The sequence below is a fragment of the Euprymna scolopes genome, chromosome 3 (assembly GCF_053919585.1).
Source record: "Euprymna scolopes isolate OS-2025 chromosome 3, ASM5391958v1, whole genome shotgun sequence".
In the NCBI taxonomy this organism is placed as follows: domain Eukaryota; kingdom Metazoa; phylum Mollusca; class Cephalopoda; order Sepiida; family Sepiolidae; genus Euprymna; species Euprymna scolopes.
In genome coordinates, this window is record NC_136484.1 from 40,616,422 (window position 1) to 40,633,715 (window position 17,294).

Consider the following 17,294-nt stretch of genomic DNA (forward strand, 5'->3'; position numbering starts at 1 on the left):
TACCTAAATCAATGCGAAATGCGAATGCGAAGTGAGATGTGAGTGACTATAACGGTTAATTTTAATTTTAATGGATGATTAGAATATTTAAAAAACGAATATTTTAAAGACATAATTCCATCCGAGAATTAAGGAATATTTTAACATGTATTTTGCGTGATTAAAGCCTCACAGAAGCAAATATTTATTAACTCGGCTTTAGTATTACATTTTTTTTTTATTTTCAAACTCATTTATGATAAAATTGCTTATGCTGCCCCCAAACTCTGTCATATTGCTAAATTTGTGGCTGGTATATATTTTACAAAAAAACAAATATAAAGTGCAAAAAAGCACGTTTGTAAATGGCTTGAGAGCTTATCTCTGCATCCTGACCTTGTCATAAAAGCTTCTTTTAGCTAACAGACCTACAGGAACCAGAGGTCGAAGGCCTTTCCTCTTCTGCATACATATTCCTGTACACAAAGGAACTTGAATCAAATGTTGAAAAACATTCAAAATCGTTCTTCAAAAACACAGCTATGACTATATATATATATATATATATATATATATATATATATATATATATATATAAATGATAAATCATAAAATTAAATACCATAAAAACAATGTATGACAAGCGGCAAAGAAAAAAGAAATAAACGTAGAAATCTAAATCAAATGAGAAATTAATAGGTTTCATTGTGACCAACGAACGTTAGAATTGTTTTTCTACACACACGCGCGCGCACACATATATATACAATAGAAATATACGAGGTTGAAAAGTAATATGGTTAAGCTTAAACATGAAAAAGTAAAGGACTGGCTGTTAAAACTGGAAAAGAAAAGGACAAGATATTCTAGTAAAAAATATAATAAATTAATAACTTAAAATGTTGCATCATTAAGAATTGATGCTATAAATTGATTTTTTTTTTAATTCTTAATGCTGCAATATTTTAAATTATAAATTTATTATATTTTTTTACTAGAATATCTTGCCCTTTTTTTCCCAGTTTTAACAACTAGTACTTTACTTTTCCATGTTTAAGCTTAACCATATTGCTTTTCATGCTCGCATTTTTCTATTGTAATCCAGGCTTGCAGCAATAAAAATGTATGGCACTCGTCTGCTTTCAATAAATTCCCCCTCAATTACATCCCTTTCATTCTTTCATTCTATCTGTTTCACTTATTTTTGAAGCGACGTGGTTGCTATGGAAACTAGTCGTAAAAAACGTCGCTCATCTTCTTACGGTTTTTGTACGATTTTGAACGCCAGTAAATTCATCAAAAATTTTGTTTTACTCAACGAAAATTGAATTTTTTTTTCACAATATAGCTGATAAGGTGCTCTACAAGCTGTAATAATTGTTTGAAATTTGGTCGAAAAATGAGTGAACGGTAAAGCTTTAAAGCAGTTCTAAATGACTAAAACTCCCACTGAACAATGTATTCAAACAATACTGCGTTTGAATGATAGTATGTTACGAAAATTACGAATTAAATTCAGTGACTCACTATTAACATTATTTTGCTAAATAAAAATTTCCCCTGATAATACAAGCCATTTATTGAAAATCCATAGATTAAGGAAATAAATTTAAATTTTTGTATTCCTTGTCGAATAATAAATTTGTCACAATTAAAAATTTTCTTTTATTATTTTACTGAATTTTATTCCAAGTTTTCGCTTATGATATTGCTCTATCTTGTATATTGCGCTTCTTTAATTGATTGGGTTTATCTTATAAATATTATACTAATATAATAATAATTTTACAGTATTATACAAGATGTAATCTGTAATTATTAAGTTATGAAAATATATATGGAAATTAAGCTACTCAAAATCCTAAGAATTTCATCTGGATCTGGAAATCATCAGATTAAAATACATACTAATTGATTGCACCCCACATCAGTCTATCTATCTATCTATCTATCTATCTATCTATCTATCTATCTATCTATCTATCTATCTGGTCGGGCTCCTTGCCTAGGCCAATGTGACTTTCTCTCTCCAAATTTGTCTTCCTTGAGCTACCTCAGATTTTCAGGATCACAGTTGGCGCCATGTGTAATTTGCTGGATGTACGTGGGTCTCGGTCATCCTATGCTTGTGTGCGCATGCCATGGAATCCAAAGCAATACATTTCTCATCAGTTATTGCTTTCTCCTTTGACAGTAACCGGCAAATCGTAGACGTGGCTCTTTGATGGTAGTAGATATGGCAGGTAGGTTGCCATAAAGTTGCTGCTTCATGGGATTATCTTGCCAACACTGTTCATAGCATATGGGTGTATGTGCCTTCTAGCTTCCTTTCAAATATTTTGCAGCATCATAAACAAGGACAGACTCTACCACTGCTCTTAAGAATTGCCTTTTCAGTTTGTTAGTTAACCTTGAAGTCCATACTGACTACAACATATTCAACGCAGCTGATGCTTTTGATTTGCTAATTTCGATATCTCTCTCCATGGAACCTTTGTTGCTGCCCAGGTACGTAAACTCAGTGGCTTATTTCAGTGTTGTTCCATCTAGAGCAGTGATCTCTCCCCCCGCATAAACTTTGTCTTATCTGCATTAAAGTAAAGACCGATGTCATTTGCAGACTTTTCTAGCTTATGTAACAGTGTTTGCACATCAGCAGTGCTATTCACGAAAAGTGCAATATCGTCTGCATAATCTGCGTCAGTTATGTGTGCTGATGGATGGCGTCTGCGTCTGAATTCATTTAAGGTGAAACTCAGTGTGCTGTACATATATGCGAAGTACACAGTCAAGACACATCAGTCAAATATCATAATTTTTGTTCATTTCTATTTACAACAAATAAGATTATATATATATATATATATATATATATATGTTACATTCATTAGATCACTCTGGAGGGACGTTTTGACATTTTATAATAAACTAGTGGGAGGGGGGGTACCCGGCGTTGCCCGAGTGTTTGAAGGTGTGTGTGGTCGGGCGGGATTAGGGGTGTTAATGAAAACCTAAGAATAAGTGAAGTAAAAAAAGAAAACAGAAAAACGAGCGTTAAAACTTATCTGAAAAATAAAGCGGGGGAGTACCCGGGCGGTGGTGGTGGAGGAGGGGGTAATCAAAACATCGAAAAAAAATCACCAAAAAAACTAACGTAAGGCAAACGAACGCTGTTAAATGTAAAAATCGAAAAAACAAAAACAAAAAAACAGAAAAGCGAACGTTAAAACTGCTTTAAAAAATCTGAAAAATAACCCCCCCCCCAAAAAAAAACACGTGAAAAATGGCTTAAATAAGCCTGTTTCGATATTAAAATTTAAAAAATCGGTGGGTACCCGGGTGTTTGGAGGTGTGTGTGGTCGATCGGGGGTGGGGGTATTAATGAAAACCTAAGAATAAGCAAAGTAAAAAAAAACCCAGAAAAACGAATGTTACGTGAAAAAAGGCTTAAATAATCCTGCTTCAATATTAAAATTTAAAAAATCGAAAAAAAAGAAGAAATCTCACACCACGATTCAAAGCCAAAACGTTTAAATAATGACCCAACGCTCTAACCAACTGAGCTAACACGACGTACATGAAATTGTGTCAGTTCTTCAAATATTTAAACTAAATCCGGTTATGACGTCGTCTGACGCATGCGTACAACTGATCTCGTCATGAGAGGACGGTTTTTGCTAACCCACCCTGTAGAAAAGTGTTGATTTCAGGGAGAAAAAATTAACGTTTTTGGCCAATTATTCGATATTTGTTGGCCGAAGGATGGGGCTTTCATATGAGACCAAGTCTGTGAATTTTTGTTCAGTCTGTCGAAAGATTTTATTCAGACACACAAACATACACACATACATACATACATCTTCGCTTATATATATATATATATATATATATATATATATATATATATATATATATATATATGTTTAAATTTCAACTGTAATTCTCATGGTTAACGTTGTCTGCGTAATTTGTTCTTTACTGATGAAGCCAGAAATTGTTTGTGGCTGGGTTTGAATCTCCCAACTGGCTGTAAACTCCCTGCATGATGATTCCTGAAAAGATGAAACACTAGTGTCTTTAGATATTAAAGATTATCATAGTAATAATTATATATATATATATATATATATATATATATATATATATATATATATATATATATATATATATATATATATATATATAATAGTTCTCATTAATTCACACCATTTTTTTGTTTTAAATCTAAATGTTCTCAAGGCGGTTTTATTTTTGTACATCCGTATAGTGTTACAATGTCGTTTTTTTCTCTTTTGTGATGAGAAGCATTTAACTTTGAAATGCCATGGCCTAAAATATTTCTTTTCCATTTTCTTCTCATTTTCGTTCTTTATTGATCTGATGATTTAATAAAGTTCTATTTAATTTTTTATCCACCATCTTTCTAATTTATTTTTTAATTTAATTCATATATATATATATATATATATATATATATATATATATATATATATATATATATATATATGGAGCACTGAATGTTTTGGTTTCGATTCTAGCTGATGGCACCCAAGTTATTTTTAACAACTTTTAAAATCAGTACTATATATATATATATATATATATATATATATATATAGTGATCCACATACAGTACTGTTTTGCTGTTTCACAGCTCATCAGTGCGGCTAGACAGGCAACTGCCTCAAGCCAGGATTGAAACCTGACCGCTCAAATGACAGTCAAGGCTTCTCACTTGCTTTTGGGTAATTTTCAGCAAAATCTAATAGTTGGAATAGATTTTATGTCCCGAAAAGTGCTATTTTTGGCCATTTTGACCCCTTTTGACTCCCTGGAGATACAACCAGAATTTTTCCAGGGTCAAATATTACGTTTCCACATGTATATCCACATAATCTTGCTTTTGGGTAATTTTCAGCAACATCTAACGGTCGGAAAATATTTTATGTCCCGAAAAGTGCTATTTTTGGCAATTCTGATCTCTTTTGACCCCCTGGGAACGCAAGCAAAATTTTTATCCCAAACCCGAGAATGTTACATTTCCTCTCTTGCCAAGTTTGAACTTCATGCAAAATTTCAGAAAGTATACTGAGTAGTCATTGAGAATTTTTGGAACGAACGGACGGACAGACGAACGGACAAGAGTGAATTCTAAGATCCAAATCCGATTAAGTCGGTGGACCAACAAGGCAAACAGGGTACAAAAACGACTTTGAAATCTAGTGGGTGATACCCTTGTCTCGTCTCTGCTGCCTCTTTCTTGTAGGAGTGACGTTGCAAGCCTCTTTCTGCTCTATACTAATATTTAAATATAAGCTAAAGATATAATCAATGTTAAGTGAATGTCACCTGCATTCTGGCAAACTATTAGTATGAATAGCTGGAGGCGACGGTGGTAAAGTTGTTAACGACACGAACAGACGACCTGGGTGTCCTAAGTGCGAATCTAGTTCGTTCCACAAAAATCACTTTCACTTGAGATGTTGGCAACCTTCACCTGGTCCTTCCCGTAATCCTCGACATCTTTCCAGAAAGAATTCTGGCTAGAAAAATATTTGTGAATCCAATACAAACAATAGATGATGATGATGATGATGATGATGAGGAGTAGTATAAATAATGAAAAAAAAAAACGCACTGAAAGGTGTTCTCTGTGCGTGCTAAGCAGGATATGAGAAACAAAGAATGTGTGTGTGTTCGTTAATATTATTCTGTTATTCTTTTTACACTATGTTCGTGTGCTTTTCATATCATCCGTTCTGTTATCAACAAAGAATTGGTTAACCGTAGATCTTTTCGGCAGAAGCCTGCCTATGGGGCATTTTCTCTGCGCAAAAGTCACCATATTACAACCACATACGCAATATGTATAAAAGACTAAGTATCTTATCTTGAATTTGAAAGAAAAGTATGGAAAGTTAGAGTCGCCATAATTCTTGGAAACGCAGGTGAAAGATAAGAATATTTGATATTCTGTTTATGCGTTTCTTATGAGACCACGTGTTGGGCTTTCCTTTCATGTCGTGCATTGTGTTTTATTGTCAACACACATGGATCGTAAATAAACAACAAAAAAGGGGTGAATAATTAAAAAAAAGTTGAATTGACACACACACACACACACACACACACATATATATATATTCTTTTTACAAGGTAGTCACCACTTATCAAGGCCCGGAAGCCACTCAGGGGTAAGGGTTATTGCGTGTACAGTACATTAGTATTGGAGGTTTGATAAAGTGTCTTACTTAAGGGGGCGGTTCATCAGGAATTTGTTTATGTTGGACTTGAAGACATCCAGGCTGTAGTCAGGTGGGAAACAGGCAAACGAAACAGAGTTCCACAGGCGTGCAGTTCTAAGAAAGAAGCTTCGTTCATGGAATCTACGTTTTGGTTTTGGCATAGATAAAGAGTGGGAAAAATTTATGACAGTGGTTTCAGCTAGACGGGTGTTTATCGTGAAAGATTGGCGAGGGAGGACCAGAGATTGAAGCTCAGACAAGCACTTGCCTTGGAAGTAACGATAAAACAAAGACAGGCTCGCAACGTCTCTCCTGTGGGAGAGAGGTTGCAGGGAAGAGAAAAGGACATCCCCTACTAAGCCACGAAGCCTATTTTATACTCTGTCAAGGCAGGATAGGCTGTTTTTAGCAGCTCCTGCCCAGATGTGGCAGCAGTACTCCATCCTTGGACGTACTTGGTTTTTATATAGATAGAGAATTGCATCAGCAGTGAGATATCTTCTGTGGAAATCTACTTTATTTCCTTATAATATATACCAATCCTTATTTAAGAAGCTCAATGTAATTACAGAGCAATATAGTGAATAAATAACAAAAGTCTATATTCCAAAGTTCATGATGTTGATCATCTTATAATTTATTTCTTTAATTCAGTTGACATTTACAATTCTTGACAGTATCTGTTTCATAGCACAAAATTAATCACTTAATTATTATATCAATTGGTGAATCTATTTTGCCCTTAACTCATCAGAAGAAATAGCAACAATCAATCCATCAAAAGGAAATAAAGTGAGTTTTGACATGATTAAAAATCCGAAAATTGGAAGAGAAGCTGTAAATACCTCATAATATGTTTCCATAACGCCATTTTTGAATTTTAGAAATAAAGTCACTAAACCCATCTTATGTTTTATATATATATATATATATATATATATATATATATATATATATATATATGAAAAGATATGGAGATAATAATTAAGGGTGATTACAATAAGGGAAAAAGAGGGAGGCCACACTTTCCCCTACTTTTCCTTTTACTTATTGTAATCACCCTCATCCTTATTGACATGATAATGTAATAAAGTTCTAATATAACTTTAATTATTACCTCCATATCTTTTCTTATAAATTGCTCCTCTTAATCTGGTAGAGCTTCATCCATTCGGACAGGTTATTCCTTTTCTCTCCGAAAATAAATTTATTTTTTTTCAAGTTAACTAATCATTAATGATGTAAGTTGGGTACAATTTGGTCATTTAAGGAGCCGGTTCAACAAGAACTTGTTAACATTAGATTTGAAGGTTACCATACTGTAGTCGGCTGGGAAGCAGGCTAACGGGACAGTGTTCCACAGGTTGCAGTTCTAGGAAAGAAGCTGTGTTTGTGGAATTTGCGTTTAGATTTAGGCACAAATAGAGAGTGAGGGAAACTGTTGATACTGATTGTAGCTACTAGAGTATTTTTGTGAAAGTTTGGAAAGGAGGGTATCACTGGAGAGCTATGAATTCAATAGCTTCTTTTTTTCTTTTTTTTTTAAAATCTTTGTGACAAACAAATAAGTAACCAGCTGATCATCCCCGCTTCAGTTTCACTATTCAGGTTATTGTCTCTTGTTTATGTTTTACTGTTATGGAGTTGATTTCCCTTTCGTATTTGTGAAATATATGTATACATACATACAGTGGCGCCAAAAAGAAAATCCGCACGTCATTTTTTCAAAAGCTGCAAATTTAAGTTTAATTAAATGTAACTGTTTAAACAATCTATACCTCATTTGATTCGCCTTTTATTCCTCTATTATTTTACCTGTTCATATTTGACCAAATTTGTGAAATTTCCAACAGTATGTCAGCTTATGTGATTAAAACAATCAAGTGTTAATTCTTCTACACTGCTGTTAAACACTCGTTACTTCAAAACTCGACATTTTGCTGTCAAAAACTAAACTCCAAAACTCGATGTTTTGCTGTCAAAAACTAAACTCCAAAACTCGATGTTTTGCTGTCAAAAACTAAACTCCAAAACTCGATGTTTTGCTGTCAAAAACTAAACTCCAAAACTCGATGTTTTGCTGTCAAAAACTAAACTCCAAAACTCGATGTTTTGCTGTCAAAAACTAAACTCCAAAACTCGATGTTTTGCTGTCAAAAACTAAACTCCAAAACTCGATGTTTTGCTGTCAAAAACTAAACTCCAAAACTCGACATTTTGCTGTCAAAAACTAAACTCCAAAACTCGATGTTTTGCTGTCAAAAACTAAACTCCAAAACTCGATGTTTTGCTGTCAAAAACTCAATTCCAAAACTCGCCAATCTGCTGTCACAACCTTTCAACTCCAAAACACGACGCACTGCTGACAAAACTCGCTACTCAAATAAAAAAATCAATGCAGTCTCTGAAAAATTAGGCTTTGTTTTTTAATTTCAAACCGGAAGCATCTCATTTGCATATTAGGTGACAATATCGCAAGCATATAAAGAGGAAAGGCGGACATTTTATTTTATTTTTCCTTCATTATTTTTGACGTCACGGGACTTTACAGACTGCACAAAAACAGGTTTGTACAAATTTTTAAGACGTTAAATCACACAAGACTAACTTATCTTGTGTTTGGTAGAATTTCAAACCATGAAACACTAATCTACGATAGGTAGATTGTTCCGTCTGCCTGCTTCCCACCGGACTACAACTTGGATGTCTTCAAGTCCAATGTTAACAAATTCCTAATGAACCGCCCCCTTAAGTAAACACTTCATCAAATCTCCACACTAACGTAATGTACTTGCAATAACCCTTATCCCTGAGTGGCTTCCGGGCCTTGATAAGTGGTGATCACTGTGTAAAAAAAAAAAAAAAAAAAAAAAGGTTGAACTTGGTTAGTATCTCTAGAAATTTAAACTGTATTTTTTTTCTTGTATTTTCTTGTGTATAATTTATCCAAAGCTTCTTTTAAACCTGACCTATTGTTCCTTTGTGAAACTGGCATTGGTTCAACTACTTTATTAGTTGATTTCTCGATCAAAGGTTATTCTAACTTAACCTCCAAACCTGATCCTCATGACCGCCACGGAGATGGAATATGTGCCTACATTAGAGATGGCTTCTCCTGTGGTAAAGACAAAACTATCCTACATGTGCTTATGAATAGCACTTACAAACAGTACCGCATTCCTATTTGACCTATACCGTCCCCACAACGATGGTGTCACCATTTTTGAGAGTATCACAAAACAAATTGATCACATCCTGATTGCTCATCCCTAAGCCAACATTCAGATCTGTAGTGACATCTACAATGTTGAATGGCTGATTCACTCTAATAAGGCAGATTATGAAGGGACAATCTGCCATGATTTCTCTCTTGTTGACAAATCCACACATATTCCTGATGCCAATAACCATTTTGAAAGCCTTCTGGATCTTCTGATCACTCAGCTGTCTCAAGTAAGATTAAAATTAACAGCAAAACATCCTCGGATGTCCCCCCTCCAAAGCACAGAGTATCGTTACTTTTTGACCGAGTGGGACAGTTTCCATACGTACATGCCAGATAAATCCATAAGCTCCATGTTCAAAATAGATGTATCCTCTATAGCATCCAACTATTGGCATGGAGAGCTATATACCAAATAAAAGCTCAAAATGAAACCAAATAACCAACCTTGGTACACCCTTAAATGTGTTGTAGCAATTGTACATAAAAATCACTATTTTAATCGCTTTAAACAAAACAGATGCTCAGAAACTAGAGCCATCCATAGATTTGTTAGCAACCATTGCCGAAAGGTCATCAAAAATGTGAGAGCATCTTTTGCACTAATTGTTGAGTCTAGAGAAGCAGAGCAGAGGCTAGGTTCGTATAACTACAGGGTTCTAAACAGATCTGTAACTTTCATCCTAACCATCATCAATGGTTCTGAGGTGGTTACTTCAGCATTCAACAAAGCCAAACACTTCACAAAGAACTACGCATTAAACTCCACTTTGTGTGATAATGGCCGTCTACCCTTAAAAGTAGCCGATCTTTCTCATCTTTCTCTAATCAATTTTCTTTAGATTAAATGGCACACTTAAAAGTAGCCCGATCTATCTAATCTTTCTCTTAAAGACCAACTGACACCACGAGACAAAATGACAATTCTTTTTATAACAAGATGGCACTACATGACATGTCTCACTGATCACTGATATGAGTTCGTGATATGTTTACGGAAGAGAGAACAATAAGCAAAGAGTTATGGCCACCATATTCCCCGGACTTGTCATCATGGGATTTTTTTTATCTTTGGGGGACTTTAAAACAAAAAGTGTATGCATAGATATCAATCACTTCCAGTATCTTTTATAGCACTATAGGTAATTTAAACAATGCTACAGGTAATTTTTTTTTTTATTTTACATAGGCATCACCACATTATCAAGGCCAAGAGGCCACTCAAGGATAAGGGTTAAAGAGTGTACAGTAGAAATTGGACAATATAGTAATCATTAGTAATGAAAATTTGGTAAATTTGATAACTTATATGGAACGACTCATCAAGAACTTATTTACGTTAGACTTGAAGACAACCATATTGTAGTCAGCCGGAAAGCAGGAAAACAAAAGACAATTCCACAGGCGTGCAGTTCTAAGAAAGAAGCTTTGTTCATGTAACCTACGTTTAGGTTTAGGCACAGATAAAGAGTGGGGGGAATTATTGATAGTGTTTACAGCTAGACGAGTGTTTCTTGAGAAAGTTTGGCGAGGGGGGACCATAGATTGAAGCTCAGTCGAACACTTTCCGTGAAAATAACGATACATCAGAGACAAACTCGCAACATCTCTTCTGTGGGATAGAGGTTGCAAGGAAGAGAAAAGGACATTTCCTACGAGGCTACGAAGTCTATTTTGAATTCTTCCATACAAGAAAAAATTGAACTGATGAACGTTTATTTCAGCTGATGCAGTTGATGTCAGCACAGTTAGTTAAACAATAAAAGAATGTTCCACCTCTCTATTACATTTTCTGGGCTACTTTTAAGTGGGATACCCTGTATTTCCTCCCAGGACTGACAATACTATGAGCGAGATCCACATATCTGCCCGAGATGTCTCCAATCTTATCAAGAGCTTTGATCCCAGCAAAGCAACTGGCCCTGACAACATCCCAATCATCATGCTCCAAAAGAAACAAATTGGAACTAGCCCAAATACTTACAAATTTGTTCAATCAATGACTTAAGGAGAGATGCCTCCCAAATATAATGCATTCTATTTTCTAACTAAAAAAAAAGTTGAAGTGCTAAGAAGACAGAAACGGTACCATTAAAACGAGCAACGTTTTGTGCTCCAGAATTTATTTTTCTGCATGCTCACCACCATTCTCAATGATGGAGTGGTGGCTGTGCATGGGCGTCCAATATGCACTTTGTCTCTCACATCTCTGTTGCAACTGTGAAATCGACGAACCCATCTCCTAACTGTGCTGACATCAACTGCATCAGCTTAAATAAACGTTCATCAGTTCAATTTTTTTCTGTATGGAAGAATTCACTGACACATCTTTGCTTCTGATGCACCTCTATGAGAGGGAGTTGCTTTCTTAAAGCTTCACATCGTCAATACCTGCAACAGGGAGATTAAATTTTTAGGCCACAAATGCATAAGTTCAGTCATCATAACAATGTAATTTTCAATCCTCTCTGATCCATTCGGGTGGAACAAAAAATAAAAGCATTACTTTTGAAACGTTCCTCATATTCATAACCCAGTAAGTTTTGTGCCACGAACATGTTGCAGATGGTTCCAATAAACATTTTTTTTGACAATTCACCATATTTGTTTTTCAAAAGGCCAGGTGCGTGTTGATGTCAAATGCACGTCCATCCATCCATCCATCCATCCATCCATCCATTGCCTTGAGTCGTCTATCTGAAAACACTATCAATAATTTCCCCCACTCCTTATCTGTACCTTATCTGAACCTAAACCTAAATTCCATGAACAAAACTTCTTTCTTAGAACTGCACACCTGTGGAACTCTCTTCCGTTTACCTACTTTCCAACTGACTACAACATGGCCGTCTTCAAATCCAATGTTAACAAGTTCTTGATGAGCCGTTCCTCTTAAGTAATCCAATTTACCAAATTTACACTTCTTATGGTTACTATATTGTCCTTTTGACCACTGTACACTCTTTAACCCTTATCCTCGAGTGGTCTCTGGGCCTTAATAAGTGGTGATTCCCTTGTAAAAAAATAAAAGCCCCTGGAGAGGCATAGGCTATCTACAATTTTGTAGATTCTTTTGTAATGAGGAGTTCTTTTTTCGGAGTAAGGGTGCTGGGCACATGCCCAACCTTCCCAGATGGTACATACAGCACCTAGCCTTCCCAGATGATTGCCCATCTGGTACTAGCCAGGCTCAACGTTGCTTAACTTCATTGGTCTGGCGAGAACCGGTGTGTCAATGTGATTGTGCCGTACTTCCAAATGCATCTACTTTTATTAAATGATCTTTTGATAAATATTTAACATCAGGAAGCAGTAAGCAAAGAGACTATAATTGCCGTTACTTTTCCAATTTTCCTACTTTGTGTCCAAATGTAAATGTTGGAATATTTCTTAAAGATGAATGGAACAAATAGAATACCTTTTGTATTTGTTCTTTCCGGGTATGCAGAAACTTTCGGCAAAATGTTTCTTTCCAACAAGTCGTCCTCGCTTGATCCTGTTGGTATCACCATTGCCTATAAAAGAAAATTAAAATAAAAGAAAATTAAAATAAAAGAAAATGTTTAATTCATCACTTGTAATATATTACAATAGATGTTATAATGCTGAACATTTATCTCTGCTATACTGAATGACATCTGGCTGATTGATGCAGAGACACTCATCTGACCAGAAGCATAACATCCGGATGTTTGACGTAGAGTATTTTTTTGCATCTTTAATAAAAAATAATGGCTACTCAAAATGGATCGATTTGATTTTGATCCTTAATTCTGAGAATTTTAAAAGATGCCAGATTTGGGTTTAAAATTGACATACAATGGTTTTTAATGCTGCTCTATGTTCTTTGAATACCAATCTGCTATTCATTTATTCCCTTACTCAAAATATGAAAAAGGTTTTGCAATAATCAATTAAAATACCTCTCTCTCCTAAAAAGTGTATGTGAAGAGAGTATTCAATATGCAAGTAGGAAATGTAGAATAGTTAGCAAGAGTATAAAGATAAAATAATAATGGTACTGGGAAGAAATAGTTATCCTATAAAGAAAATTTGCTGGCGTTCGTGGATGACTATGGTAGTAGATTTGAGTGTGAGAGTGAAAATTCCTTCAACTTCCTGGATGACTATTTTTTTCAATTCCATTTTCACCCCAAACAAGGCGCAGTGCCACTTTTTTTATGTAGGGGGCTACTATCAGGGACATAAGTTTCAGGGATACTATGTAGGGAGTTGAGCAGCGAGATGTCAGTCACATTACACTTGAACTTCAGCATGTCAGTACAGTTGGGGAAGAAACTATTAGAGTAGAAGGCTTTCTTACATCTAGGGATCTCTACTGTGTAGGGGTGGGATTTTGTTGCTTGTCAGATTTGTCGGGAGGGTATTTACGTTTAAGCGGTACAAGGGCTTGTAGTTCGTTGGAGCATTCACTCTTAAAATACTTGTAGAACAGGCAGAGGGATGCAACATTACGTCGATGGGACAGAGGTTGAAGCTTCGATGGCTGTTTAGAACCTATCAAGTTGGCAACTCTCTTTTGAACACTGTCCAGGAGCGAGAGACCAGTAGCAGATGCACTAGCCCAGATGTGACAACATTACTCCATACATGGGTGAATGGTGGCCTTGTAGAGATACAGGATACTTTCAGGCGTAAGTAGCTTTCTAGCACAGTAAAGAGAGCCCACCTTCTTTGCAGAGAAATGTAAAAAAAAAAATATGAAAGGCAAATGAAACGAACGAAATATAAAGCTTTTGGATAAAAAGTTATAGTAGTCAAAGAAATAATGAAAGTTACATTATTTTCTTATAACTATATTATAAACATTTATTATGAAACATTTAAACGTTTGCATTCGGTAAGAAAGAACATCATTGCAGCAACATATTTATATAAAAGCAAGAAATTGTGTTTTATAATTGAGAGGAGTTAGAGAAAGGAACATGTAAATAATAGTATCTATACACAAACATTGGAAGGAATGGACTGTTTATAAAAGAATATAAGAAAGGCCTTCGACAAGGTATGGCATAAAGGCCTACTTCACAAGATCTCCAGCTACAGTATAACTGGAAATATTCTCTCTATCATTAAATCATTTCTCTCTGATAGGCTCATAAGAGTAGTGGTTGATGGACAAAAATCAGAGGCCTGCAGTATTAATGCTGGAGTCCCTCAAGTGTCCATCCTGGGCCCAACTCTCTTCCTGATCTACATCAATGATCTCCCTAAACACATACTTAAATCATTCGTTGACATCTATGCTGATGACACGGCCATCTACAGCAACACATCAAAGGCTGTAAATGACAAAGCTCTCTCTGATTCTCTTTCCTCTGATCTCGAACGAGTGGTTCAGTGGGGGAAGAGGTGGTTGATTACCTTTAATGCATCTAAAACCAAACTCCTATCTTTACATCATCAACTCTCTGATCCCCATCTGGCATCAATTGAAATGGATGGCCCTCATCTAGAAGAAGCCCCATGTTTTGACAAGCTTCTGGGCTTGACCTTCACTCCTGATCTGAAATGGAACACATACATCAAGTCTGTTGCCAAGGTCGCTGGAAAGATGGTGGGATCCTTCTACCACTCCAGAATATATCTCACTACTGATGCAATTCTCTATCTATATAAAGGCCAAGTACGTCAAAGGATGGAATACTGTTGCCATATCTGGGCAGGAGCTTCTAAAAACAGCCTATCCTACCTTGACAGAGTACAAAATAGACTTTGTGGCTTAGTGGGGGATGCCCTTTTCTCTTCCCTGCAACCTCTCTCTCACAGAAGAGACGTTGCAAGCCTATCCTTGTTTTATTGTTATTTCCATGACAGGCGCTCGTCTGAACGCCAATCTCTGGTCCCCCCTCACCAATCTTTTACAAAAAACACCCATCTAGCTGAATCCACTGTCAAAAACTTTCCACACTCTTTATCTATGCCTAAATCAAAACGTAGATTCCATGAACAAAGCTTCTTTCTTAGAACTGCACGCCTGTGGAACTCTGTTCCGTCTGCCTGATTCCCTCCTGACTACAACTTGGATGTCTTCAAGTCCAACGTAAACAAATTCCTGATGAACCACTCTCTTAAGTAGACACTCTAAATATCCACACTAACGTACTGTACTTACAATAACCCTTATCCCTGAGTGACTTCCGGGCCTTGATAAATGGTGACCACCTTGTAAAAAAAAAAGTATTTGCCAATAAAATGAAAAGTATTATTTCTTAGATGATACTTGTAAATAGAAGAATGAGCGAATATTAAGTGCAGAAAGGGTCGTAGATTCATCCATTAAATTGCATCGTATGTTTTAATGTGACACAATGACTATGCTAATTTCTGGTGAGAACTGGTATTTGTTAAATCTAATATATAAACATATATCTGTCTGTCTGTCTTTCAATTTTTCCACATTTTCAAACTCTATCTCTTCTGAAACTAAAAGTTGCAGAGCAGCACTAGGGGCCTCAAATCATTGGATTTTTACAGACCATTCTTTTATGGGAATTTTGCCGATTAAAATAAATTTTAAGGGGTCGAAAATGGGTGAAAATTGGAAAAATCGTTATACATTTTGTACATTCATCTTGTTTATTTTTAATTTTTTATCAATTCATATCCGTGTCACGTTCGTTCAGTGGTCACCAGCTTTGAATGCTACAGTTTTGGTTTCGATTCTAGCTGGTGCCACCCAAATACTATTTTTTTTTTTTTTACTTTTGAAATCACGACTCTATAATAATATATACGAAATCTGGACGAATTAAAATAGCATATTTAAGCATATTTACACACGGGCAAAGTCAGGACCCCCCCCCCGCTAGTGGAACTATAATAAGAATCAACATTTATACATATATGATAATAAAATTGTCAGTTTATACATTTGTAATAATATTAAGACTTACACTAAATTTCTGTAATTATAAAAACATCTGTATGATGCATTGACATCTATGAATCTGTAATATTAATAATTGTTATCCTTACATCTCTAACGATAAGAATCATTATGTGCCTTCAATAAGTTTTCAGACATTTTCCTATGGCCACTTTTATTGATAGTCCCCTTCAAAGTAATCTCCACCGACTGCAATACACTTGTACCATTACAACTTCTGGAAGACCCCATGGAAGTCCTCTTGAGTGAGCGTGTCAATGATCCTTGTCAGAACCTCTTTCATCTCCTCAATTGTCTCATAACAGCAGCCTTTAAGGTTTTCCTTGAGCTTAGGGAATAATCTAAAGTCACATGGAGCAAGATCTGGACTATAGAGGGTGAGGAACTGTCTTGATGCCCATCTTGGTCAAATAGTCTGTGACAAGCATAATGCACCCTTGTGACAAACTTTGCAAAAATCTTCTGCATCTTCAGTTCCTTGCGAATAATTGTGTGTACAGTTCCCACACTGACATCAAACTGTGCACTTATTGTCTCTATAGACACATGACGGTCCTTATTCATGAAATTTTTTATTTAGCCAATCAGCTCTAGTGTTCTGATGTATTTACTCCTCCCACACACCTATCATCATCCCTCACAGGCTTTATGCCTTCTTTGAATCTCTTATGCCACCCAAAAACTGATGCTTGATTCATGCAAGATGGTCAAAAAGCAGTCTGAAGCATTCCATACATTTCTCTGGCATTTTTTAAAGCAGAATTTTTATTGCATATCGTTCTTCTAAAGTGTCCTCACGTCCAGATTGCATTTTTGAAATTCAACAGTTATGAAAATCAGGCTTTAGTGAGGTGTATTCCAATTTCTACTGTAGCTGTTCATTTGAATCTGAAAAATTGGTCAGTTATCTCAGAAAATGTATAACAATAACATACTG

The 17,294-nt window shown here is 35.6% G+C and overlaps 1 protein-coding gene across 1 annotated transcript in view; it reads right to left on the reverse strand.

Moving 5' to 3' along the window:
* LOC145254614 (uncharacterized) overlaps window positions 1-17,294 on the reverse strand; it is a 1,033,347-nt gene that overhangs the window by 530,640 nt on the left and 485,413 nt on the right. The window contains exon 4 of the mRNA XM_080113229.1: window positions 12,866-12,962. Within this exon, the coding sequence (XP_079969355.1) occupies window positions 12,866-12,962 (97 nt within the window). The remainder of the gene's footprint in view (window positions 1-12,865; window positions 12,963-17,294) is intronic.